This window comes from Anguilla rostrata, chromosome 7 (genome assembly GCF_018555375.3).
Source record: "Anguilla rostrata isolate EN2019 chromosome 7, ASM1855537v3, whole genome shotgun sequence".
NCBI classification, from domain to species: domain Eukaryota; kingdom Metazoa; phylum Chordata; class Actinopteri; order Anguilliformes; family Anguillidae; genus Anguilla; species Anguilla rostrata.
In genome coordinates, this window is record NC_057939.1 from 5,725,989 (window position 1) to 5,752,409 (window position 26,421).

Consider the following 26,421-nt stretch of genomic DNA (forward strand, 5'->3'; position numbering starts at 1 on the left):
AGAGAGAGGGGGGAAGAGAGGGAGGAGAGAGAGCGGGAAGAGAGAGAGAGAGAGACAGAGAGGGGGAAGAGAGAGCGAGTAAGACAGAGAGAGAAAAGAAGGGGGAGGGAGAGACGGAGAAGGAGTGAGGGAGAGAGAGAGCAGCAGTGTGTGATGAGAGCGGAGATGATCCTGGGTGCAGCAGCAGCAGCAGCAGTAGCGTCTGAGAGCCCAGCGGAACAGCCGCTGCAGCGCAGTTAGAATTCCGGGCCTGTCTCTCTCCGGCGGCGTTAGCGGGTGGGGGGGCGGGGGTGGGGCGCAGAGCGAGCGAGCGAGCAAGTGAGCGAGCGGAGGGGGCGGGGAGGGGCGGAGGCAGAGGGGGGGTGGAGCCGAACAACGGGCAATTAAGCGAGCTTTTTGGGGGGTGGTGGGGGGGGGGGACAGCGGTTTGAGCCGCGCGCTCCCCGAAGACCAGTTAGCGGGAGCCTGGGGAGCGGGCGCTAATCAACCGGGCGTCGGAGCGACGCCGTTGGCGGTACGATGCGCAGAGAGGGGCGGGCGGGCGAGCCGGGGAGGGGAGCGCAGCAGGAGCAGCAGCAGCCGCCGCCGCGCCGCACCGTCAGCGTTTGGGAGGGCTGCGCCGGAGCAGGAGCAGGAGCAGCAGCAGCAGGAGGAGCAGCAGCAGGATCTCCCCCCGACGCCGTCTCCTCGGACATGCGCGACTCCCAGTCCCCGTGCGACGCGTCCGGCTCACACCGCCGCTAGGGCCGGGGGGGGCCGGGGGGGAGGGGGTGGGTGGGGAGGGGAGGGAGGGAAACGGGGAGGCGAAGGGGGCCGGCTTTCCCCCCCGCGAGAGCCGCGGCCTCCCCCGGTCCAGAGGAGCCGAGCGAGCCGGAGAGAGAGAGAGAGAGAGAAGGAGGGAGGAGGAGGAGGAGGAGGAGGAGGAGAAGAGAGAGAGAGAAGGGGGGAGAGACTGAGCCGCCATGCAGGTGACGACCGAGTTCAGCTACCAGCTGCCGGGGATCACCACGGTGACCTATGTTTTCGTTTACAGTCCCAGCACGGTCCAGCGGGACCCCAGCCCCCCTCCCCAGCCGCCGCCGGCCCTGCCCGGGCCCCGGGGCCCCAAGAGGAAGCTGTACAGCGCCGTCCCCGGGCGCACCTTCATCGTGGTCAAGCCCCACACGCCGCAGGGGGAGGGCGAGATCCAGCTCAACCGCGGGGAGAGGGTGAAGGGTGAGTCTCCCGCCTCTCTCTCTCTCTCTCTCTCTCTCTCTCTCTCTCTCTCTCTCTCTCTGCCTCTCTCCGCGCCGCCGCGGATGAACGCTACATTCAGGAAGCTGGCGGGATGTCGGGGGGTTGGGGGGGGGGTTGGGTCAGGTCAGGTCGGGGGGTGGGGGGTGGGGGGTCAGGTTGGGTCAGGGGGTGAGGTGTTCAGTTGAGTCTGACCCTGCTGCCATCGTCAGAATGTTTGTTAGCGGTAAAGGTCGCGGTCGCGGTAGATTTTGTTTTTGTTTGCGTTGCTCTGTGGGTCTGATCCGTTCCCCTGTCTCTGTCATCGACGTGGGTCTCCGCTCTAAACCCCGTCTGCTCCGCGTGGAGGGGATCTGATCTGCGTGTGTGTGTGTGTGGTGTGTCGTGTGTGTGTGTGTGTGTGTGTGTGTGTGTGTGTGTGTGTGTGTGTGTGTGTGTGGCGCTGGGGTGTGTGTGTGTGTGTGTGTGTGTGTGTGTGTGTGTGTGTGTGTGTGCGCGTGCGCGCATGTGTGTGTGTATGTGTGTGTGTGCGTGCGTGTGTGGTACGCAGCCGGGTAGCACAGGGCGACTCTTCCCTGCGTGTGAGGGGTCCTGTTGGTTTGGATTTCTGCAGAGACGTGTGGCTCTTCCCAGAGGATCTGGAAACTTCTCCAGCAGCGCTGTCTGCCGTTTTTGGGGAGCTTTATGCATTCTATTGTATGGGTATTTCGGGGGCTTTTTCTGTCCCCCCATCTTTTGCCCCCGGGGGTACGTTCTGCGTTCTGCTCCTTCAAACGGCCACCGCACAGATTGGATAAATGCAAGTTGTGGGTAATGGGATTGGCTTTGCTGTCTCCTGAGAATAGAGGACCGCATGCGTATCCAAAAGCACCAGCCCCCAGCCCCCAGCCCCCAGCCCCCATCCCCATCCCCAGCAGTAGCAGCAGCAGCAGCCCCCATCCCCAGCAGCAGCCCCAGCCCCAGCCCCAGCCCCAGCCCCAGCCCCCATCCCCATCCCCATCCCCAGCAGCAGCCCCAGCCCCAGCAGCAGCAGCAGCAGCAGCAGCCTTCCAGACCTCCATTAGTTGCTTCCATTCATTTTTATGTCTTGTTCTCAGCCGTTTTGCACTCAGCTTCTCATCCCCGGCTGAGTCGGCTGGCTTTAGCTCCAGCTCCAGCTCCAGCTCCTGCTTCTTTGGCTCGCCCTGTTTCATGTTGACAGTCACAAACCGTCATGTTTGTCTGTTCTTATCTCCATCCATGCCTCATTCAGACGGCCGATGGTCTAGGAGATATCCACGCATATTATCTTTCCCCAGCTCTCCCCCTACCCACCCCCTTCGCCCCTCCTCCTTGATGTCACGTTTGGAAATTTGGTCCCCCCTGACTCACATTTGTGGTTGTATGGTTGTGTTGGTGTGGGGTCATGTGTATGTGTGTGCGTGTGCGTGTGTGTGACCTTGCGTGTTCCTGCATGGTGGACTATGCATACTGCGTCTATGCATACTTGTTGTGTGCACAGTAGTGTGTGTGTCTCTAACCCTCTCTGTGGAGCAGCCTGTTCCCACTGCATGTCTACAGTGTTAAAGGTGTGAGCACAGAGTGAGCTTCCACATGCACACACACACCCCTGACCGCTGAACTGCGTGTGAACATTACCCAGAATCCTCCTCTCCTGCGGGGGGCCATCCAGTGCTGCTTTTCTGAGATCATTTAAAGAGGGAAAAGACACCGTGTTCTGTCTGTTACTCTGTGTTCTGTCTGAGTGCAGTTCTGAGAAACTGCCGCACCCTCATGGAATGGGCACTTCTTAGGGTGAATACCCCCCCACCGCGCGCACACACACACACACACACATACACGCACACGCTCACAAGCATACACACACACGCACGCACACACACGCTCACAAGCATACACACACACACGCACGCACGCGCACACACACATACACACACATGCTCACAAGCATACACGCACGCACACACACACACATACACACACACGCTCACAAGCATGCACACACATGCGCACACACGCACGCACACACACACACGCACGCACACACACGCACATGCAGGTGCTTCTGTGTTAGTGAGTGGGTTTTCATATGTGTGGCTGAGCACTGTGTTATTGCCATGCTGAAAAACAGTTTTGTAATCCCAATATGAACTGACTTTAAATAATGTAGTTGTTAACATGAATTAACGATGTACAAATACATTAACAAAGCTGTAGAGATTCACTTTTCAGTAGTTAGTAGTTAACAACTATTTTAGTTAATACCAATTCTTGTGACCTTATTGTAAAGTCCTACCAAAATTATTCTGATGGTTTATTTGATGTTAAACACAATATTTTCCTTAAAAGCTTTTCAGCAGCTGAACATTTTGTCAAATCCTTAAGCCGCCAAGGACGGCTGTCTTGAAATCAGTCAAAATCAGCCCCTTTTATTTCACCAGAAGAGATCTGTTGTAGCTGCTTATTATCCAGCTCCGGTAATGTGGACTGCTCTACCTGTATTTTAGTTCTGGATTACTGTACTCTCGTGTCGTCGACATGACAATAGAAAGCACAAAGAAACTACTTTCCTTTGATGTGTACATAAGACTGCAGCTATAACAGCATACGACTGCAGCTATAACAGGTCTGCAAATGGTTACTGAGTTCTGTGAAGAGAACCACTGAGTGCGGGAGATGGACGGAATTAATGTTAAGAAGGACTGTGTTTGAGAGCCTAACTGGATTATTGCATTACGCTCTCACTGTATTACCATCCATGTCTGCTCAGAGGAGACAAACCGCTGTCATCGCGTCTCTTTGAGTACATAATGCATTTCACGTCTTATTTTCATTAGCGCGCGTTAGCGTGACTGAAGTACCCCCGGACCGCATTGAAGTGGTTGATCCACTGATCCTTGTGATCAAAGCCTGCCTGCTGGGTTGGTTCGGTCCGTGTGGCGATGTGGAGGTTCTTTTCCGAGGACAGGAAAGCAGTTTATCCGTTTGTGTATTTGTGTTCCGTGTGGTGTGAAAAAAATATTATAACAATAATATGTTCTGCCAAATTGAGTGCTTATGAAATCGGTTACTTAAGAACTTTTAATTGGGAGAACCTTTTTTTTTTTTTTTTTACAGTGTAGGCATGTAGAGGAACTATGCTTATTGCATATGCATGTTTACAGCATATGCAATGCAATACAAATAGGCAAATTGGCAGCAGACATTGATGCTAATAAGTTTATCAAACTTTATCAAGCTTCACATTGGATATTTTCCAGGTAACAGAAAAAGCCAGAAGACCCAAATTGAACCAGTTCTTTTTGTTTGTTTTTTTTTTTTAAAGTGGAAAGTTACTCCTGATTATTCTAAACTCCTGGAAAATGGAGGTAGGCGGAGAAGAATATCTCAGTAAACATGAACATATGAAGTAAAATGGGTCTGTACTGTTAAGGGTGGTTGAATTACTTTTTTTTTTTTTTTTTGTTTTGCTGAGGGGAACAGACGCCGAAGGTTCTCGCCCCCTCTGCTCTGTCTGTCTGTTTGCTCTCCCAGACTGACGGGTCTTCCAGACGTTTTGTCTTCTCTGCGTTTTCCATTCGCGCCTCATTCAGCCCCCCCCCCCCCCCCCCGAGTCCTTGGAGACTGGGGCTAAGCGAGGCTGTTTTCCCGCCCTTTCCACACGGGAGCCAAACCAGGAGGAATGGCTTATAGTGATAGATGCGCAGGAAACGTTCTTCAGTGGCTTTGGTTGTCATGGCGATAGAGACAATAGAGCACAAGCTCTGTGTGTGTGTGTATGTATGTATTTATGTATGTATGTGTGTGTGTGTGTGTGTGTGCACGCTATACCCATGTTGTATTGTTTTTTGAAAATAATAATTTATTCGTTGTTGTTATTCTTCCCAATGTGGAATGTCAAATAGTATTTACAGGTCCATTCCATCATTACAACATGCTACTTCACTTTCAGGACCACACATTCTCCTGTGTTCTGTGCTCAGCCATCACTGCTTTTCCATTGGCTGTCCTCCTGTTGGCTGTCGTTGTGCCGTAGGGCACTTTGCACACAGGCTGACCGCAGGTGTCTCATCGCCCAGAGACATTGCAGGTGTATATGTGTAGTTCAGAACGGAGGTGTTACCAGGATTTTCTTCATGGGGTGGCCGGGGGGGGGGGGGGGTGTCACAGATTCAGTAAGGGAGGGAGGTGGGGCACACTATCTCCGACAGTTATATTAGCCAATGATAATGCGGTATAGGTAGGTAGACGTTAGCTTGATGCCCTGATGTATGGAAAGGGGAAATTTAAGAATTTAATCGTTGATTTTCACTGAGAGGAGGGACACAACAACAATTGGGGCAGTGTCCTCCTCCTCCTCAGTGGTTCAATTGTATGATCAGAAGGGAAATTGCGATGGCCACTCTCACTGTCATCCCAGTCTCCACAGATCCTAAGGACTAACCAGATGCTCAGCTCCTCTATTCTTTCAATTGTCTCACTTTCCTTCCTACTGCGTGTCTGGTTGGTGATAAAAGTTTTCCGTTGCTGTATATTACGGCCTATGAATATTCATGAGGAGCTGTGGCCGAGGACAGAACATCCATTGGTGCAGCACCGCCGTCGGTCCTGCTCTTTTCATGAATATTCATGAGGCACCGCAAACCGGGAATATTTCAGCCTGAGAGGTATACGAGGACAGAACTTTTCAATGTTAACAGTGCAGCGCTGACAGTCTGGTTAGGGTAACGAATCTGGGGTTTAAATCGCGGCTAGCCTGAGCCCAGGGCTGTCCATCCGTTATGAGACAGGGTCGGTGGGCACCCTCGTGTCTCTCTCGAATTCCGAACACTTCCCAGGCCCATGGAACTCTCCATCGCCAAAATACCCGATGTCGGCATCATCTGGGGTGATTTCCTAGCTGTGGTCGTCTGAAAGTTTTTAAAATGTATTTTTATTATTTTTTTTTTTTTAATGTACCTTTATTTATACAGCTGCACATAACTGGCTATAGCATCACACAAAGGGAAAGGGAGGGTTTCAGTCTGTAGGGTCATCGCACAAGAGCCCACAGCTATGATTTGCCTATCCAGTGTGAAAGAAAAGAAAATATTTGGTGACAAGAACTGGTTAAAAAAAAAATCTAGATAAAGCTTATGATGAATGTATTTTCATAATGAAATTTTGCCACACAGCCTCAGAACACAGAGATGAATTATTCGTGTGAGCCGTAATGAGTTTTTTAAAAATTGTGAAAGGCTGTGGGGGCGGAGCTAGTGTCTCAGTGTGACACTGAACGACAGGCAGCGGAGCAACTGACCCGTATTTAAATTGGGTTGTCGCGACCTGCTAATTTCTTGGATTCAAACAGGAGCCTGTCGGACAACAAGGGTGTTTTTCAGACGCTGGGCTGTTGTTTTTATTGTTCTTTGGACTGACTCAGGAAGCTGTCGTTTACCTGACGCACAGCGATGAGCTCACTGGGCTTTGGACTGACTCAGGAAGCTGTCGTTTACCTGACGCACAGTGATGAGCTCACTGGGCTTTGGACTGACTCGGGAAGCTGTCGTTTACCTGACGCACAGTGATGAGCTCACTGGGCTTTGGACTGACTCAGGAAGCTGTCGTTTACCTGACGCACAGTGATGAGCTCACTGAGCTTTGGACTGACTCAGGAAGCTGTCGTTTACCTGACGCACAGTGATGAGCTCACTGAGCTTTGTACTGACCCAGGAAGCTGTCGTTTACCTGACGCACAGTGATGAGCTCACTGAGCTTTGGACTGACCCAGGAAGCTGCCGTTTACCTGACGCACAGTGATGAGCTCACTGAGCTTTGGACTGACTCAGGAAGCTGTCGTTTACGTGACGCACAGCGATGAGCTCACTGAGCTCATTCGGGCTGACACGTGAATATGTGCCGCTGGGCTCCGAACATCTGGGCGCCTGTTTGGGGGGATGTGGAAGTGATCCGAATTTTGCTGAGTGTGCGGTGACTCATCTGTGCTTCACACGTCCCTGTTGGCAGTTATGAATCTGGAGTTATGAAGCTGTGTAATGTATGTCCTTAATGACATAAGGGGGGCACGCAAAGAAAGGTTTAAAAGAACCTTTTTAAAGGAGCTTGTTTTTTGAGACAGTTGGACCCAAGAAAAGGACAGATTGGACAAACACCTTGATTGAGGTTTTGTTCGAAGTACACATTCTCTGTATTCCAAGTGTGAAAGTGTGAGATCAGATATGCACATTCTGTAGACTGTGAGCTGAAGGGTTCTTATTTTCTGGACAAAAAATAGCCTGGGTGCTGTAACCCAAAGCAGTGCAGTTTTCAATAGTGACATTTTTCAACAGTGACGTCTTCTCTGATAATGATTTTTTTCTAATTGTACGAGAATTGAAAGGCGTGTAATTTCCTGTAATTTTCGAACCCGTTCGTATTGTGGTGAAATGCCCGTGTTTGCAGGAGAGTTTGGCCGTATAGAAACGTGAAGTGGGATAATGATTGACGTTTGAAAGGCAGCTGAGCAGCTTCTTGGGTGCAGAGGGTGTCAGGAAAGGTTCGCTTCCACTGTGAGAAGGGTCTCTATAAATTCGGTCCAGCCCAACCCTGCTCTCAGCCATACGTACAGCATAAGCGGGCATCAGCTCAATGAGTGAGTCATTTCATATTAGCACAGTCGTTGCGTATTCGCTTCTGATGGCCATATTAGATTGCCTCGAGCCTTGCAGCCAGATGTGTTTTCCTTCGCGTTTTTGTCAACACGGTCACTCAAGGCCGAAAATGGATGCATTGAAGTGAAACGTATTAATTCATTGCTGAGACAGATGGCCTTCCACAGAGAGACTTATTTACATGGCTGGATGTTTACTGTAGCAATTCGGATTAAGTACAACTGCAGACCCACACCTGAGTCCTAGCTGGAAAAGAGTCTTTTTAAGTAGTGTTATATACTCCGATATCATGCGTTTGTGTTTCAATATCACATATTTTATATTCTTCCTAGTTAGAACAGGTCAAATTCAGTTCTCTTCTTAATATGAAATGTATTGTTTCAACTGTTAATATATTGTTTTGTTATGTCTTGTGTTTTTATGTGCAATTTCTACATTGGAACTTCCAGTGACAGTTGGCTGGACTCGTACACTAACATCATCATTAATGTCATGTCATGCATCAGTGTCATGCTGCATGTTTTCTTCCCTAGCACAGGGATAAAGGTCAGATCAGGTTAGGTCCAGGATGGTGCTGTAAACCACGTTGATGGATGCATTTTGTTAAACTCTTTTTTTTTTTTTAAATGATAAAAATAGTCCTGTCTGACACAATCATTTTCTCCCAGATACCCATAATGATCGCGTTTTGTATTAACACTGTTTACTCGGTGCTGCGCGTCTAGCCGTCACGTGTGAAATTGATCCGCTCGGCCCAGACGCTGAGGTCAGCTAACCGTCGTTCTCCTTCTAAAAGGCGTCACACACAAAGGGGCCTTGGCGGTCGGCGGCCTTGGGGCCACACACCCACACACACACACACACACACACACGCATGCATGCACACACACACACACACTCACACACCCACACACCCACACGCACACACACACCCACACACACGCACGCACACACACACACACACACGCGCACGGGGATGCAAGCCCTTCTACGCCGCTAACGTTGAACGATGAAGTCTTAGAAATTCACAGTATAGTTTTGGGAATTGATACTTTTGTAGTTGTAAGCATTCTGCTTTTAAGACGGGCCGTTAGAATCCACCGAAGGCACCGGTATTGTTTTTCCCTCGGTCGTTTAAGGTTAAGGAATCAAAATGTTTCTCAATTACACACCCAGGAAAAGAGCCTGTAAGATCCTGGACCCTGCTATTTTTATTGGGCCAACTTCTGAGCTGTGTTCTCGAGGGTGTGGGCTAATGGTGAACTGTACCGTGAAATAGTCAGCATCTGGAATTTCAAGACAGCCATTTTGTTTTTGTAATTTCTGTGTCATGCAGTGCTGGGTGACAAAACCCTTGGCAAGAACGTTGCTAGGCTGGAGCGGTGTCTCGTACACGCGGGCAGAAGCTGGAGGAGGTGCTTCTCTGGGACTGCTTGAGCGGGGTTCTTACGCCAGGTCTGTTAAGCAGAAGATTAAACAGCCGTTCACAAGCAGATTGATGAGCTGTTACAACCGAGCCAGCATCGTCCAGTCCAGTATCGACCAGACAGCGTTTCGCCGTTAGCTGCTGCTTGCCCCCCCCCCTTTCCTGTTCCCCTTAACCGTCCATAGATTTGGCCACCTGCCCTATTCAAGTCGGAACACGAATAATCGGATCTACAAATACACACGGCCAATCGCGGCACGCCACCGTCAGTCGCCGGTAGGAAAGCCAGCCAAACGCAGCAAAGGGAGCCAGGCAGCCAATCGGCTGGCAGCAAATTCAGATAAACACGGCAAACTGTGTGAGGACCTCACACTCCGGGGCTCCATGTGATTAGCTCCTCTATGAAATAGCCTGCTGTATTCCTCTCCACATGGAGTTATTTTAGTGGTCTAACGTCCCAGTTCTTTTGGAGTGGAGGAGATCGGGGGGTGGGGGGGGGGGTGCGGGAATCATAATTAATGGAAATCTCCCAGCATGCCTCCATCCTCAAGAGCTCCTTCATCTTCTCAGCATTTTTTCCAGTAATTAAAATTGGCAGTTGGAAAATTGGATTTGATCTCGCTGTTTAGTGAGTGTTATCTCCCTTTTTGTTTTCTGGAGGTTTTCCCCCCAGAATGACACTGGGGCAGATGATGTTCTTGCGCTTCTGTTCACTGGCTGTCATTTTTCAACCTCTGGATTCAGAGCCTGTAACCCTCTTAAGTCCTAAACGCAGCACTTATCCATATGGTGTCTTTGCTTTTCTCCAAAAAAGAAAAAGAATTGCGAGAACAAAAGAAGGTATATCATCATGATTTAAATGGCCTTCAACTGAGCTCAAGTTCTTACTTATCTGGAAAAAAAATTGTTTTCAGCAGCACTAGCTATATAAAGGCATTGGCTTTGCTGGTTACTGTTTAAACATCGTATTTGTGCATGTTTCATATGCGATTGTGTTTGTTTATATTGACACACACAGTCACACTCCAATGCCTTTTTAAACTCTTCCTTCGTTATCTGTAACATCCAAATGTGCGCCAGACGCGACCTTGGGTGGGGCTGCCACGATCTGTCAACACAAGGCCCAGAGAGAAGCTTCCGGAAGAACCAATTCGGCTTGGGCCCCGCCAACTGCTTTCTTAATTTCGTTTGATCTCTTCCCCCTTTCGAAGTTCGCCGTCTTCCCAGAGCAAACACGACTCATGACCCAGCGTATTATTATTGCGTGGATAACCAGACGCTTTAATTAGACTTTTCTCCGGGGGTTAGACGGAGGAAGGGAGCGGGGGAGCGCGCGGGTTTTTTCGTTGAGCACCGTCTGATTCGCAGACGGCCGCTTCGTTTGTCGTTTCAGGCGTCCCCACCGTCTTCGCCCGATCGAAGCGACCCGCGCGTCTGGTCTCCGCCGCTGATACGATTAGGACGGATGGCAATACCCTCACAATACCGGCCGGCCGCGATTAGCCCGAAGCGGTGTTCCGGAGAGAGGAGCGCGGCGCGAAAAGGTCACCGACCCGCCGCCGCCCACGTCGTCAGGACGAATCGGCGTTAGCAACCGCGGTCGTGAACTCCAGTGGGGCCGCCGCGTTGGCGACCTCTGTTTCCGAGGCGAAGGCGGGGTTCGGCCGTGGAGGCGTGCGGCCGAGCGGAGAGGGGTTAGCGCCGTACGTCTGACCGCTGCCCCCGGTCCAATCAGGAAGAGCCGCGGGAAGGTTACACCTCGCCCAGCTGAGGCCAGCGCCCTGCTGGCGAAGCCACCTGCCGCTGAATAGCACCTGTGCTCTCTCAGCCGGGCCTGTGTGCTGTTCTCTCACAGAGCAGAGACCAGTCATACCAGCACACATACAGCCAGTCCTGTGTGCTGTTCTCTCACAGAGCTGTGACCAGTCATACCAGCACACATACAGCCGGTCCTGTGTGCTGTTCTCTCACAGAGCTGTGACCAGTCATACCAGCACACATACAGCCAGTCCTGTGTGCTGTTCTCTCACAGAGCAGAGACCAGTCATACCAGCACACATACAGCCAGTCCTGTGTGCTGTTCTCTCACAGAGCAGAGACCAGTCATACCAGCACACATACAGCCAGTCCTGTGTGCTGTTCTCTCACAGAGCAGAGACCAGTCATACCAGCACACATACAGTATTTACAGTGCCATACTTTCTGCTTTTCCAAAGATGCGGTAATTGGAAACGTTTTGACTTAAAGTCCTACCATGAATTATTGCCTTAGCTATGCTTCATATAAACTCCCTGGTCTAGGAACATTGTTATATGACATGTTTCCTCATAGGACTGAATACTTATAGTCACTGGATAAGAGAGGCAGCTAATGTAATGTTAAATAGAATGTCTGCAGTATAAGGCAGCGAAATGAACTAGGGAAGGAAATGTATATTAGAATTTAGTTCACTTCTGTATGAATGTGAATCTTTCCCAGTATTGGCCATTTATCAGACCCTGTTGTACATGTTTTGTGCTGTAACATTATCTTTCCATTGATAACCCTCATTCAGCAGGCCTATTCTTCCAGAATAACCATTGTAGGCGGTTATGCTATTCGCGTCCAGAAATCTTTTGCTGTGACATAACCGTTTCATTCAGAAAACAACCGTTTCTTTCCATTTATTTTAGTTGCAGAGCACTACATCTGTCCACCTCTCGTTGGTAACCAAAATCCCTGCGGAGTACAGAAGAGGGATCTTAGATAGCGGGTCTCTCCTGTGTTTTCCTGATAAAGAGACACGGCAGCGGTGTGGTCTGGATTATCGTGCGATTGGTGGAGCTCTTCAAACGAACCTGTAGCGTTAGCGCTCTCCCGCCGGCCCCAGCAGGAGTGGGAGCTTCATTACCGAGGCCCTTTGGGTGCTCAGCGTTTCGGGCACTCGAGCTGATGCTAACCCAGATACTCCGTTGTCATGTTTACAGGGACAATTCAATGCACTGTTTAAATTGCTCCCCCCCCCCCTCTTGAAAGTCTCCCCTGGGTTCCAGCACTGTGGCTTCAAGGCACTCATCAAATCTGGCCCTCGAATCCAAAACTTAAAATCATATTTTTTTCCTCTCAAGTAGGAAATATTAGCTTGTTTTATTACTTTTTTTGTCTGTCAAGTAAAATTGTCCTCATTGCTGAATCTTGAAATTAGTCTAACCGTCTCCCCTCACCAGTAATCGTTTTGTCTTATTTAGCGAAGTAGTAATGGTAATGAGATTTTACGACTAAATATAACACGAAGAACGTATCCCGTACGTATTAGAACTTTGTGGTTTCAGGTGTGCAGTGGCCAAGTCAGCCCAATTTCAAAAGCCTGCTCACAAAAGTTGGCAACGCCCGTGCTTTGGCCTAGAAGGTCTCAGTTCCTCTTCACCGGGTGTCTTCCCCTTCCACCTTAAGTTCCTGCAATAAATTTTCTGTCTTGTTTACGTGGTGGCCTTGTTTTTCAAACAGCTGTCTGCAAAATGGCACAGGTAAAGGTCAGCTCTCATGAATATGCAGATGATGTGTTTGCGTTGTCTCCACGTCTCCAAAAACGTCAACGGTTCAAGCAGCCCTGACATTCCAAAAACAACCGCCCTGCTTTTTTGATTCTTAGACTCATGAGGCAAATGAGAATGTAGGAGCTGGAACTCTCTCATTAGCTAAGGTGCCGCGTCTTGGTTCTTCCCTATGTCTTCCCCACCCCAAAATGTGCTGTCTTCCACCCATAATTCTGTGTGAATAAAAGGTGTTTTAGTTTAATGTAACTCCAAAGAGTAGCCTCCCAGCTTCAAAGGAACTCTGATGACTTTCAGCCATTTTGGACGAGCGAAGGAGCATTAGATGCATTTCTTCCTCTGTTCCTCTTTTGTTTGAGCGATATTTCCCTGAAGGTGTGTCTGGGGGAATTAGTCAGCACTGTATCGTCTTCTCTGTCATCTCGGCTGAAAGCGACTGTCTAAATTGATCCCGCAGTACACGGGATTCGTGTCAGCGTGGCCTCCTGTGGGTATAAATGAAACCTCAGTCAGTTTGACCCCCACGGTACAGTTATCAACACTGACAGGCTGCTGGTAAAACATTTTGATGCTCAAACGACTCTGGATAGTCGAGAATGACGACCGTTAATCAAGGATTCCAAATGTGCCTACGAATCAGCCGTACAGAAACCAAACGCAAAACTTACCCCCGAACCGATCTTATTAGGCCCGTTCATTAATCACGATAATTAAAATGGCGACGCGCAAGACGAGCGCCCTGCGTGTGACATTCCATTAGCACTTACGTCTTTTTTACGAGCATGTTTGCTTCAGGGGAAATCATATTTTTATCACTGTGGTTACAGCTTAAAGATTATTGGCAAGGTATTATTATTATTATCTTTATTATTATTATTATTGTTATTGTTATTATTATTATTAATAATGTTTTGCATCAACAACTTCCAGCTTGTATTTTCTCTGGAACCGGTTCCCTGGCCCTGATCTCAAACTGACACCCCACAGTGCCTTTATCCTCTCCTATTTTTGGACTTCTACTTTTCCAGCTGGTTTATTGCCTCAGCCGTAACCTGCTCAACCCGTTTTATTTTCTGTGACAGATATCCAGTCTGCCCTACTTTACACCGGGACGGCCAGCGGAGGACGGGCTCCCTCTCTGTAGCCGGGTTCCTCTCAAGATTTCTCCCCGCTGGGGAATTTTTTTTGTCTCATGTCCTTGCTATCTGGGGGTTCAGGCCTGGATTCTGCTCTTTTTTCTGCTTTGTGAGAGTTTTCTTTAAAAAGCGCTACACAAATAAAATAAAATACATTTGATTTGATATTGCTGGAGAATGGGAAGTTTAGTCCCTGTTAGCCCTTAGCTTAGCAATGGGGAATGAACGAGAAGCCATGAGCAACAGCAACAGTGTTAATCCAACCCATCCCACAGGCAACAGGATTACAAATCTAAGGCGAATCAAACTTGTACTGCCGTGATGTTGTGTAAATATGTTTTTAAAGTGTTTGCTTGTCTGCCAAGCTTGCACTGTGTTGTAATGGTGAAACACGGTGACTGTCTCCAATGTCCAGTGACTTCAGTCAGCCATTTTCCACCCAGTACAGTGGTTTAGTATTCGATGTAATGAGTCATACCTGTTGCTTCCTGTCACTAATTAATTGGAAAACTTAAGTTAGCAAGTAAAAATTTATTTTGGTCAATGCGATCCCTTATGTTCCGGATATTAATGGCTGCCTAACAGACTGTAGAGCAAACGTTGTACTTCCACTTGATTAAGGATGTAGATTGCAATGCACTTGATTTCTAATTGTCATGGTAACCTTTCGTGCTGGAAACACAGTGTACATAAATCTCCCGCCTTTTTTTACGGCCCTAGGAAAAGATAAAAAAAACAACTGGAAATGTATGTTGTTCCTTCAAGTTATTATTGTCTGATAGCATTTTTTTAAATAGTGGACAAACAGACTGTGCAGTATGAAAAATATTTCCATCCACAGAAAGGAAGGATAACTGCGGTTATGAGTTTGTTTGGGGATTTGCAGAGCGGTGCCAGTCAGAATTAAATATGTAACAGCACACAAACATCAGCAGCTGCCTAGTTAAATTCTGGACGTTCAATCTGTGACAATGTAGTTAATTTTTCTGGTGTAGGCTAGTTGTAATGTGATTGGTGGTGACAGATCTCTGGTGCTAGATTTGTTTGGCTGCAGCTTTGACCACTCCACAGACTTTGTGGCCCACCCCTCCCACTAATTTGTCCCTCCTATGTCTGTCCTTATTGATCTTTCCACTTAAAGCCATTTATATGGGAATAATAATGCGTGGCAGACTAGCGTAATTTGTTTATGCTCCTTCTGTCAGTAGAATGAGGGTACATAAATGGAAATTAGCAAAAGGTAAATTCCACACAGGCATTAGTAAGCATTTCTCAACACAGAGTGTGGAATTCACTGTGTGGAATAGCCTGCCAGGCCTTGCAGTGTAGACATAAACTCTGGGCATTTTCAAGACCAGGCTTGATAAGGTTCAAGATACTATCTAGTTTGTAGGTAAACACTAATATGCACTAGGTACCTTTTAGTGGTGGGAAAATGGCAAAGTATTGTTGGGCTGAATGGACTGTCCTTGTCATTATGATAAGCTATGTTATTCATGTTTACGGAGCCGGGCTTGCAACACCGAAATTGCAGGTTTGATTCCCAGTTGGGGCACAGCCATTGTGTCCTTGTGCAAGGCACTTAACCTGAATTGTGTCAGTGCAATATCCAGCTGTATAAATTGGGGAGAGAGACAAATCGGTGAAGTTGTTTGGCACAATTTGCAATCAGAGTTCATAAGCATTTGATTAGCTAATTAAGTCAAGGTACTGTAATTGTTCAGTGAAACCTGCATACTGCTGGGAACTGAGTCGGCATAGAATTGGGATTTGCCTAAAGAAGTAATAACTTAGATGGTATCATGCCTCAGTGGAGTGAGAAGTTTCTCAGGCTCATATATGTTGAGCTTGATAAGGGAGGCTAGCTGCTACCAGGCCAGCCTGTGCCTGTTGTTTGTGAGTGTTCAGTTTCTCTGCTTCCTCCAGCACTTGACTGCAGGTGCTCTCAGAAGCGCAGCTCTTAACACAGCTCTGTGTATCCCCGATGGGAATGGGATGAATGGGAAGGAAGTTTCAGAGTTTGTCAGTGGTCGCCTCCTACTGGTGGGGAGGTGTAATGCACTACTGTACACCAGGTTGTGTGGGAGAGCTTTGAAAGGTCATTTAATGCTGTCAAGGTGATGTCATGCAGCAGTTATGCTTTCGGTTTGTATCTGATGCTTATTATCCAGAGCATCTTTCATAAGAGGCATTTTACCCTTTGAAGAGTAGGTTTTGTTTTTTAATACTGTTTTTAAAAATTCGGTCAAAAGTCAATGTTCCATATGGTGCCAGTGATGGTACAACTTAAAGGCCTGAAAACTGCCCTTTTGACTATACATAAAGTAAAGCTACAATTAAGTCGGTGTCATTTTTTGAGGTTAAGGTCGAAAGACCAGCAACACAAAGTGAGAGAAGGTTGAGGTGTTTTAGGTGTGTAGCCTGTGTCTTTTTTTTAAGGACAGCTTTTGCGCTCTCTGTCCACCTTATCATAACAGCATCTTATCTCTGTAATTACTGTGCGGGGGCAAATCTGCTAGCGCCGAGGATGCCGATACGGCCTGACGCGGAACCCCCCAGCCCCGCCCCCTCCGCGCGCCCGACCGCGGCGGCTCTCAAAGTCACCCGGGGGGGCGGAGCTTGGGTTGCGTCGCGTCAGCGCTCCTGTCGAACGCCGCTCGGCTGCCGCCGGCGTGTCGGCCCGTTTCGAGGCGCCCCGGACGACGAGTCCAGACAGGCTGGTTAAGCAGCTGTCGGCCCGCACCCCGCCCCCCCCCCCCCCCCTCCTCGCCCGATGGATATCCCAGCGGCGGCGTCGGGCGACGCCGTTACTATGGTGGAGGTTTTCATTCTGCCGCCACCGTACACCGCACCGGGGGGAGACGGCGGGCGTGTCGCAGAAATACCGCTGAGACAGGGCGGCGTTCGCGACGGCACCGTTCAGAGCCCAAACGACCGCCGCCGGTCTGTCCGCTCTGGCCAATCACAGGCATTCGTCAGTCTTCTCAGTAGCGCAAGCCCTTCCAGACCATTGTAGCTCCAGACAAATGGGTTGGGGGGTCGGTTTGGGAGGGCCAAATAGAAAGCGAGGGTGAAGGAGTGGGGTTTACAGGGACACAGGGTCCCTGGCGACATGGCAAAGGAAGAGCAGGCACCCTGTGTCACTCCGTCTGCGGGAGGCAGCTGCGACGTGCTGTAGCGTGGAGGCAGCTTGCACGTTGGGAAGATGGCTTCCAGACTCCCACACTGCTAAGATGTAGAGGGCCGATAATGACCCCCAGTCTGCAGGCAGTTTGACATTTTCTTCTCTTTATGGAGTGGGCAAGTAATTAAGCACTTCTGAGCTTTTTTTTGTCATTGAATGAACTGGAAGGTTGATACATTTCATAGAGTAGAAGTTCATACTCATTATTGACTTGAAAAGGTTCATTGTACTTGTATCCAGACTCATTTGGGCGTTTTTTTTTTTTCGGAGGATAATTATGGTCTCGTCTTTTGTCTGCTCGATGGCCGTCTCGATTCTCTGAAATATCATTCTTCGTGCTCCTGAAATGGACGGCCGAGTTTTGCTCTGCGAAATTTGATTTCGATCTGCAGTTTTGGTTGGCCACTGCTGTGAATTGTCGAGGGCCCAAGTTCTGATCATTGCAGTTCAGTGCCTTCAGTATAAACACACCTTGACAATTAAAATTAGACTTTTAAAATTTTAAAATTTTGATTTTTTTCTTGTGAAGACTTGAACTCTATCCAATAGAAGCTCGGGCAGAAGTCTCCCTCGCTCTCCCTCGCTCCACTCCGGTGCGGCATTCCCAGAATGCATTCGGACAGCGTGTGCTGCTGTTGGCCTCCCTGGAACTGCATGGGCAGCGGTGTAGTATGGGTATGGAGTTGGTCTTGTAACCTAAATGTCACAGGTTCATTTCCCAGGTTAGGACACTGCCGTGGTACCCTTGAGCAAGGTACTTGACCTGCTTTGCTTCAGTGTATATCCGGCTGTATAAATATAAATAGATGCAGTGTGAATGCTATGTAAACGTTGTGTGAGTCACTCTGGATAGTGCCTTGTAATGTAGTGAGCACCGCTGTGCAACAGCATTCTCTGGCCTCTGCTTTGATCTCACAGCTTAGCACCACGCGTACAGAAGAATCGCTTACGTAAGCGTTTTGTGCGGGCACCAGCTGGTGTCAAAGCGAGGCGACACTGGCGTCCTCTCCGGGGGGGGGCGGGCTAATTGCCTTCTCTTTGTGTCGCACCCGTCGCGATTGCTGCAATCTCCTCTTTGGCAGATGTTCGTTTTGCTGCAGTTGTGTTCGGCGACAAAGTGCTTCGTGTCCCCCCCCGTCGTGAATGAGCCTTGGTGGGAAAAACCCACCTTGTTGTAAGGCCTACAGTTCCCATGATGCAACATTTTGGCAGTGCTGCTTGACATTCTGGGAAGGTTGGAAGGGCTGTGGTCATGTGACCACAGCAGGCAGCCCTGTCCAGTATGCATTCCGGACTGAATGCATATGAGGAGAACGTGCGCTCAGACATGTGCAAGGGGGTATCCCTTGAGGCTGAGGAGACGTATTGAGCAGAAGAAAGCTTCAGCTGGAACATCAGGGGATTATGTGTTAGTGTGGGTGACACTTTCTCTGGAGTTCAAGCGGTTTTAAATGTTTTCCTTGCTTTTGAAGTGTGCAAATTGAGTGTAAATTGGTTCCTGCATCTGTTGTCAGGTACCTAGGGTAAACCACATGGGACATCAGATGTTTACACAATTAGTGTAATTTATAGTTATTTTAGATGAGGGCATCCCTTTCCGGTTTACACTGTTACAATTAAAACAACAATTTCCATAATCTAATGAGGCCGCAGTCTGTTGGGTTGATAAGGACGCCAGTTTGTTTGTTGGATTGATCGATCGATCGATCGATCGTTCGATCAGGTCTTCTCGTTGTATCTTGGTTTCTGTTGCAGCCAGTCAATCGATGATCAATTAAGTTCCTTGAAAACATGCTTAATTTGTTGCGTAATCTTTCCCGTACACTTAATAACACAGTGCCGGTTTGAGAGAGAGTGAGAGCGAGAGAGAACAGAGGGAGAATTAGCAGAGCGAGACTGAGAAACAGACGGACTGTATCGGGATTTAAATTTCGTGGAGGCGGGGACATAAAAAGAACAAGGAGGTGAAAGAGCGAGGAGGAGAGACGGCCCTGCCTGCGTCCCTTACCCCCTTCGCTGTCAATCATGAATAAGGCCGCCGCCCACTCCACGCCCGCCGCGTGTCAGTGAGCCGGGGTCCGCGCCGACGCCGCTCGGCCTACTGGGAGCTGTGCCCGCCAGCGCCACTCCGCCCGTCTCGCTTGTTGCTAATAGACGAATCGTTTCAGGGGCGCTCGCAAGAATCGCTTTCATCGTCCAATCTTCTGTGACTGCTCCAAGATCAACTGAGGTGCTGTCATTTTTTTTTTTTTTAAGGGGGAATTGGATACAGAACTTGAGCTGAAATGAAAGGGAGCTGGTCTCTGTCTTTTGGTGTCATTTAAACTTAACTGAAATGATTACGCTAAATACACACACAACAAATGTGTCATTCATATACTATTTGCGATTAAGGAAATTTAAGGGAAACTTAAGAGAAACTTACTTTTGTGTAAAGTACTTGTGTGAAAGAAGGGCTTGGGTTTTCTCAGTTTAAACCTGATCATTCGTTCCCTTTTCTAATCCAGCAAGGCCATTGACAGCGTGGACAGTATGGTCAGAATGTCATGGCAGACTATGGCGCAGACTGTCAGTCCACTGAGCACAAGTGAAATCTGATCATAACAAGTGCAGTTTACACTTTCATAGACACATTTTGAGCTTTTCCTGGAAGAGTAACTAAATTATTGTTGTTGTTGTTGTTGTTGTTATATCAGGTTCCACGTAATGCAAGCTCTTCATTTTTGTGGGTTCCAAATGTTAATTTCATTCAGTTTATTGGATGTTATTAAGCCATACTAGATTAATACAGTTTATGGCAGCAGAATGTATTAAACCCACACCACAATGGATTTTGTGAAATATTGACTACAGGAAGCCCAATTCAGCATTTTCAAATGAATGGCTGAGCAATGGAAAGGAAATTGAGATTTGAAGGGGAAGTTTTATTGCAAAACAAATGACAAAATGTTGTTCTATGTTGAACTCGGGGATTGTGAAGCGGAAGATTCCATTTACTGAATAGCATAGCTGTGGAAAGTCACTCCCTCTCATTGAAAAATCTATTCTTATTTTATGAATGTAAATAAAACATTAGCGCGTGCATAATTGAACAATTGCCCATAGGTATCAGCTAATAATTTCCATGAATGCCACAAAGTTAATTTCTTCTTATTCCTCATATATTTGCTGTATTTAAACAGAAGGCAACACCACCATGAAATCATAATTCATTTGCCATTACGGAGATTACAGACTGATTGATTTGTAGTGATTTTTGTCCAAGACTGATTATCATGAATTCATAAGCGATAAAACATTATGATTGTTCATTAAGTCTGGGATGTGTTTACAGAGCAGTAGAGCCCTGTGTAATTTTTTTTTTTTTGCCTGGATGATGGGAGGTGAAACAGGTGCAGTTTGAGGTTATGAAGTTTGTTTGATGAACTACAATTCCCATTCGCCCCTTTCACTGGGGGCTGATGGCAAAAGTTTTGTCTCTTGAATGTTGACCATCAACACTGCAGAGGAGAAACATGGGGATGGAACTCATTGAATATTCCAGTGCTCAATTGACAGTTCAGTTAGTTGATGATCAGCTGACAGTTCAGTCAATTAAATCAAAAACCATGTGAAATGCTGCTCACACCAAGTCACGTAAAGGTTTTGTGTTGGTTCTTCCAAAAACACACCTTCTGTCTTCTGGCATGTATGAAGCACGAATAAGAGGGCCTTTTTAAATACGTCTTTCGTAGGTCACCTCTCTTATTGGCCACATTTCTGTGCCTTCTGTTGGACACTGGGGAACCAGACAGCCCCTGAGTCATTAGCATGTCTTTCATAAGACACATTTCTTAATGACTGTTTTTCGGTTCCCTCCAGGGGGGGGGGACCTGAGACCCCCCCCGGCACGCCATCAGATAATTTGATCCCTGAGTCAATCCAGTTTTTCCTCATTAACTCAGATAAACTCTTCTCCTGGGGGGCACAGCAGGGTGATTTTTCGCTGTCGCCGTGCATAATGGCTCAGGCTGATGAGTTCAGCGATGGAATTCAGCATTACCCTTCAGTCAGCTTATTTATTTATTTATTTTTTTCTTTCGTTTTTTTTGTTCACATCTCTGAGTTCCTATTTCAAAAAAACGATTTTTTTTTGTTGTTTCGGTTGAGGGGACAGCCGGGGGAAAACGGCGGGGTTTACAGGCGAGGTGCTGTGTGCAGCCAGTGGCTTGGCGTCGGTCTGGTAATCCCTTCGCTTTGACTGCAGACGCTGTTGCATTGTAATGACAGTACCATCGGGCAACTTGTGTTATCAGGGCCATAGCTACAGTACCACTGAGGACACCGAGGTCGTGTCCTCTGTATTTTTATTTCCATGTCCATTTCCTAAGCCTGTATTTAATTCCGTTCTATAGTGAGAACATCAGTTACAATTACAAGGCGAATGAATAATGGTATTCAATATTTTCTCAATGTTAAGCCAGATCTAGAGGAATATGTACCGCATTTAAATTAATCCTCAAATTAATTTAATCCTCAAATTAACAAATTAAAGGCTAAAAAAGCATACTTTGGTCTAACTCCCCCCCAACCCCACCGCCCCGCTGTGTCTGTCGACTTAGTATTTTTAGGTCCTCACTCCCCTGTGTGTCATCAGATATGTAAGGCCAGTGGACACCTTGTACCCTCAGATATTATTTAACAGTAGTAGGCCTCATGTACGAACTGATAGCCTGTAACTACACTGCACATCTTGTAGCAACAGCTGGTATTTTATTCTGACCAACCAGACACAGCTTTCATCCACCGACTCAACTTTAGTCAGAATCCTTTTCCCCTTTGTCCTGACAATGATTGATAACAACCTTCGATTAATTATGTAACCTTTTTTATCCTATTACCTTTCAGTATCTTTCATACATTTAATTTCAGTAGCTACACATTCAATAAATGTCATTCTTAAAAAATTATTTTCAAACACAGCTATCAATGAACCTGAGTCACCTGGCAATTTTTAATTTAGTATGATGTTGGCATAATTCTCACTGGAACATTTTTTCACTTAATAATATGCCATTGCTCTTCTCTAAACTTTAATCTAACTGATCCATGATTAAAGGGTCTTACTAATATATCTTTTTCCCAAGAGAAGCCCTGTGTGATTTGATTGTAAGTTGTGATATGCAAAATAAATGTAGATACTAATACGCTGATTCACCGTGTGCTGCCTCCCATATTCAGGCTGAGAAATGGAATGTCATAAATGTGCGTGTCATGCGCCAGTGACTCATGAAAGGACATCAAATGCTTGTTTTTTTTTTTACATCAATGAGTGACATTTAAAATTCAATCTCAGCCTTTTTGGTGAAATTTCTCCCCTTTTTTTTAGCATCCCTGTATCTTCCTGAACCCCCCACCATCCCTCCTCCCTCCCCACCTGCACTTGGTATTCTCTGTCCCCGCGTCTTTGTGTCTTCGGTCGATTGATCTGTAAGTCAAACCACCTCCCCCAGCAGGCTGAGTAATTGCGCATTATCCCATTACCCGAAGGTGCGTTTAATATGCGCATCGCGCGCGCCCCGCGAGATCCAGAGAACGCCCACGGCTCGGCGGGGTTTGGGGGCAGGCTGGCGGGGGCTGCGCGCAATGATTTGGGCGCTAAAGGTTGGACGCCACCAGCTGCTTTAAATGCAAATAGAATCGTTAGCATCTGCGCCGCGGCCAGCTCAGCTGGCTCTGCTGCATCCTCCCTCGCCTTTTAGCGCGCGGCGAAAAAAAAATTAAAATGTAAAACTGGCAACAGGCTGCCGTTTTTTTTTTTTTGTTCAGTTGGAAGGTCACTGCCTACTTTGAGGAAACATAGCAACAGCGCAGTGGCGCGGGGACGAACCTAGTTCAAATGCGGCGCTAAACAACAACAGCTCGATTTTCAGCTCGAAAATTACCGAGGAAAACGGAGGCGTTCGTCGAGCTCTTCCTTCCTCGCTCTGAGCAAAAGATGAAAACTTCGTGTGAGGATTCGCAAGATCGGAAGAAGGTGTTTTTTTTCACTGAAGAGAACATAGTGGAAAGTTCCAGTAGCAAAAGCGCATAATTCCCAATTAACCATGGATTGTAGAGTTTTGAAAAGCTAAGAACGAATGGTTATTCAAGCGCCTACAGGGAAAATCAAGTCCGACCGAGATTAACTATGTTAAATGAAACAGAAATGTAGATAGGTAGTATTGAATGGTATTAAAAATTTCACTGAATATTTCACTGCACAGAAATGCAGTTTTTTTTTTTTTTTTTTGGAAGGATGTTAAATTGGTGGAACTGTCCAGATGCGTATGCCTGTATTGGGTCTGCAAATGAAGGGCAGCTGACACTCTGCTTCTTTCCCCTCGTGTCCTATTGTGAGTGCTAAGATGAAGTGACTGTGCAAAGGCATTGAGAGTGTGTGAAAATTGTAGCACTGTGAGGGCAAATGCATTTGAATAATTTCGACGTGTAATTTCTCACCTTTAGGGAACTCTGCAATGAGGTGTGGTGTAACATTTGCGGTAGATGTTAAGCAAAGCCATTACAGCTAGTTCTTCTTTCTACTCCTCACCAAGGACTTATTTTTTTCATCTTTAAAAAAAATGCAGAATAACTCAAATTATATGTTTTATTATTTGTTTTTGCTGTTATTCAACACTGAAACATAAAGTATTTGTTATTGTCATGAAATTATTGGCATCCTGTGTTATTTGAGAGGAAAATCCATAGTGGGCAGTGTTTTTGTGGAAATTCACTTTTGGCTCATCATTCAGTTTGATGTTTTACATGTAATAAAAATTATGACTCACTGTATCAGTGCTATGGCTCAAATCCAGTGTACAATGTCGCTGTTCAGACAGTTTATGGGTTTTAACCTGCAAAATACAAGTGTGGCTGTTCCACAGATGAACAATTCATTTTCTTACCTGGGGAAAAAATGGGGTTTTCACACATCCTGAAATCCACATCAAAATGATGTTCTGGATACAGCACCTCACATTCCACAGTCTGCGAGAATGAATTGCAAGTTATTGCAAGCCAAGTATCACCACTCAACCCTCTCAGGTGAAAAACAAAATCACAAATACGCGATTGGAATGTTCTTAACTGAACATTCCAGTGCTGATTCAGCAGCCAGCACTGGTGACTGAAAGCAATGGAGTTCTAGAACACTGACTTAGAATTAAAAAAAACATTCTAGAAACCCTACTCTTCAAAGGGATAATAAGAGGATGTGACAGGGCAGTTGGTCATGGTGACCAGCGTATATACAAGTAAACTTTGATTGACAGCCCCACGTGGGGACTGTAACATGGCTGTGAGGAGTGAGGTCTGGCCCACTCATTCTTTCCCAGCACTCTCTCTCCCCCTTTAAAGGCAAAGCCCTGTAATCACCAAGGCAACCAGTCACATTCACCAGAGGCCCAAAAATCACTGTATTTACTTTGGGTTTGGCATCAGGAGAATGGACCCTGGCTTCCAGGGATGTGTGTTTGTCAGTCCTTAATGTGCCGGATCCTTTCAGAAGCGCGCAGGAAAGAAAGTGCCCATTAGCCAGAGCGTATTAGCCGTCAGCAGAAGAGAAAAGGGGGCTTTATCTTTATCTCTGCATTGATCTGCAGGCTTTCCTCCGAGCCGCCGAGAACATCCGCGCAGGGCTTCCTTTTCTCGCCGCTTTTTGTTTTGGTGTGAAGCCTCCTGGGTAATTTGCGGCTCTCTCCCGCCTCTCCGGTATTGGTTGCGCGAGGTTTTTTTCCCGGTTTAATAAAGTTGGGGCTCGGCTCTTCCGCTAGACTCCGTTGGGTCTGAGGAGCGAGGGACGGCGTCCGGTCCCCCCTGCGCATGTCCTGTCCTCAGCGCACCCCACGAACAGGGAGGGAAGCGGGACTGTCAGGCGGTGCATTCTGGGAATGCTGTGTTTCCGTCACCCGCCTTGGACGTAGACAATGCTAAACGACATGTGAGATCCTTAGCCTATCATAAGTGGTTTGTACAGAAAAGAGCCTCTGTAATGGTGTGTGACATGGTACCCAGAAAAAAACAAAATGGCATGCCTATTTTCAATTGTCATATTTTTGTTTCATTATTGATACGTGTTGCAGAACCCTTGTTGTAAGACATTCCACCACAGGCAAATTTTTTATAGTGAGGTATTTATACTTGGACTGATCCAAATGTTAAAAGCCTTTGCCATTTTTCTGTAATTCTCTTAAAGGGATGGATAGTTCAGAATTTTTGATATCTAGCGCTGTTTTCTACCCACCCATGATACTGTCGATGTTACAGAGAGCATTTTTACATCAGTCCAGCCTTCACATCGTACGGGACGTGGAGCTCATGCTAGTGAGCCCCAAGTAATAATATGAATGAACGGGGGCGACCTTCATGCAACTCCAGAACCACTTACACATGCACCACACTGCACCTTCAGCGAACGGAAGCCCTCAGCAATTTACATTCACGTTTTGTATGCCATGATTTTGCGGCGTTGAAGTCAAACTACCTCTAAATCTTTTATTGTGCGTTTTTATGAAGCGGTTGCTGTGTGCAGTGGTGGAGTGATACTTGGCCAAGCAATAAAAGATTTAGGGGCAATAATGAAGGCGCGTGGTAGGGCGATTGAGGCATGTTTGCCAGTAATTATGGCTAGCATGACTACCAGGGGACTCCTCCCTGACTTTGAATTTGGGCATTTAACTGACGCTCCCATGACTGTGATGGCTCGGCTTGCTTATGTCTCACGAGAAGTAGTGTCCAAAGTGATGTCAGCGTCGAACTGAAGGGGAATAAGACGTCAACAGTCAACGAAAACGGTTGGGGTGGAAGGATTGTGATGTCCCTGCTTTAATTTGAAGTGCGAGGCAATACAGGCAAACAACCGTGGATCAAATTCGAACCCGGGCTGAGGGTCGCCTGTTTTATTAAAAATAGTGACGGCCCGGTGTCCTTTTCAGTGGTGTCCTTTTAATTGACTTCCTCCATTTTAATGGTTCACCGGGTGCGTTTCAGACGGCCAGGAGCTAAATCACAGGAAAAGCAGCGCGAAACACCCCGTTTCTCGAACTGCTGCGGAGTGGGTGGTATAATTAAGGGTTTCATTATGTTACCCAGAATCGCATCAATATTAATGCGTATGGTATCCAATGTGGCAAAACAAGCGGTCTGTATCATAGCCAAAGACATTGAATGAGAAAGACGGCAATCTTTTCGAAAGGCGCCTTCTCTTTTAATGGTGTCTTCCGTCGTAGCCCATGCAAGG

The 26,421-nt window shown here is 47.2% G+C and overlaps 1 protein-coding gene across 1 annotated transcript in view; it reads left to right on the top strand.

Annotated features, from left to right (window-relative positions):
• Positions 1–26,421, top strand: part of shank3a (SH3 and multiple ankyrin repeat domains 3a) — a 315,279-nt gene that overhangs the window by 223,243 nt on the left and 65,615 nt on the right. The window contains exon 13 of the mRNA XM_064342483.1: positions 1,034–1,215. Coding sequence (XP_064198553.1) covers positions 1,034–1,215 — 182 coding nt within the window. The remainder of the gene's footprint in view (positions 1–1,033; positions 1,216–26,421) is intronic.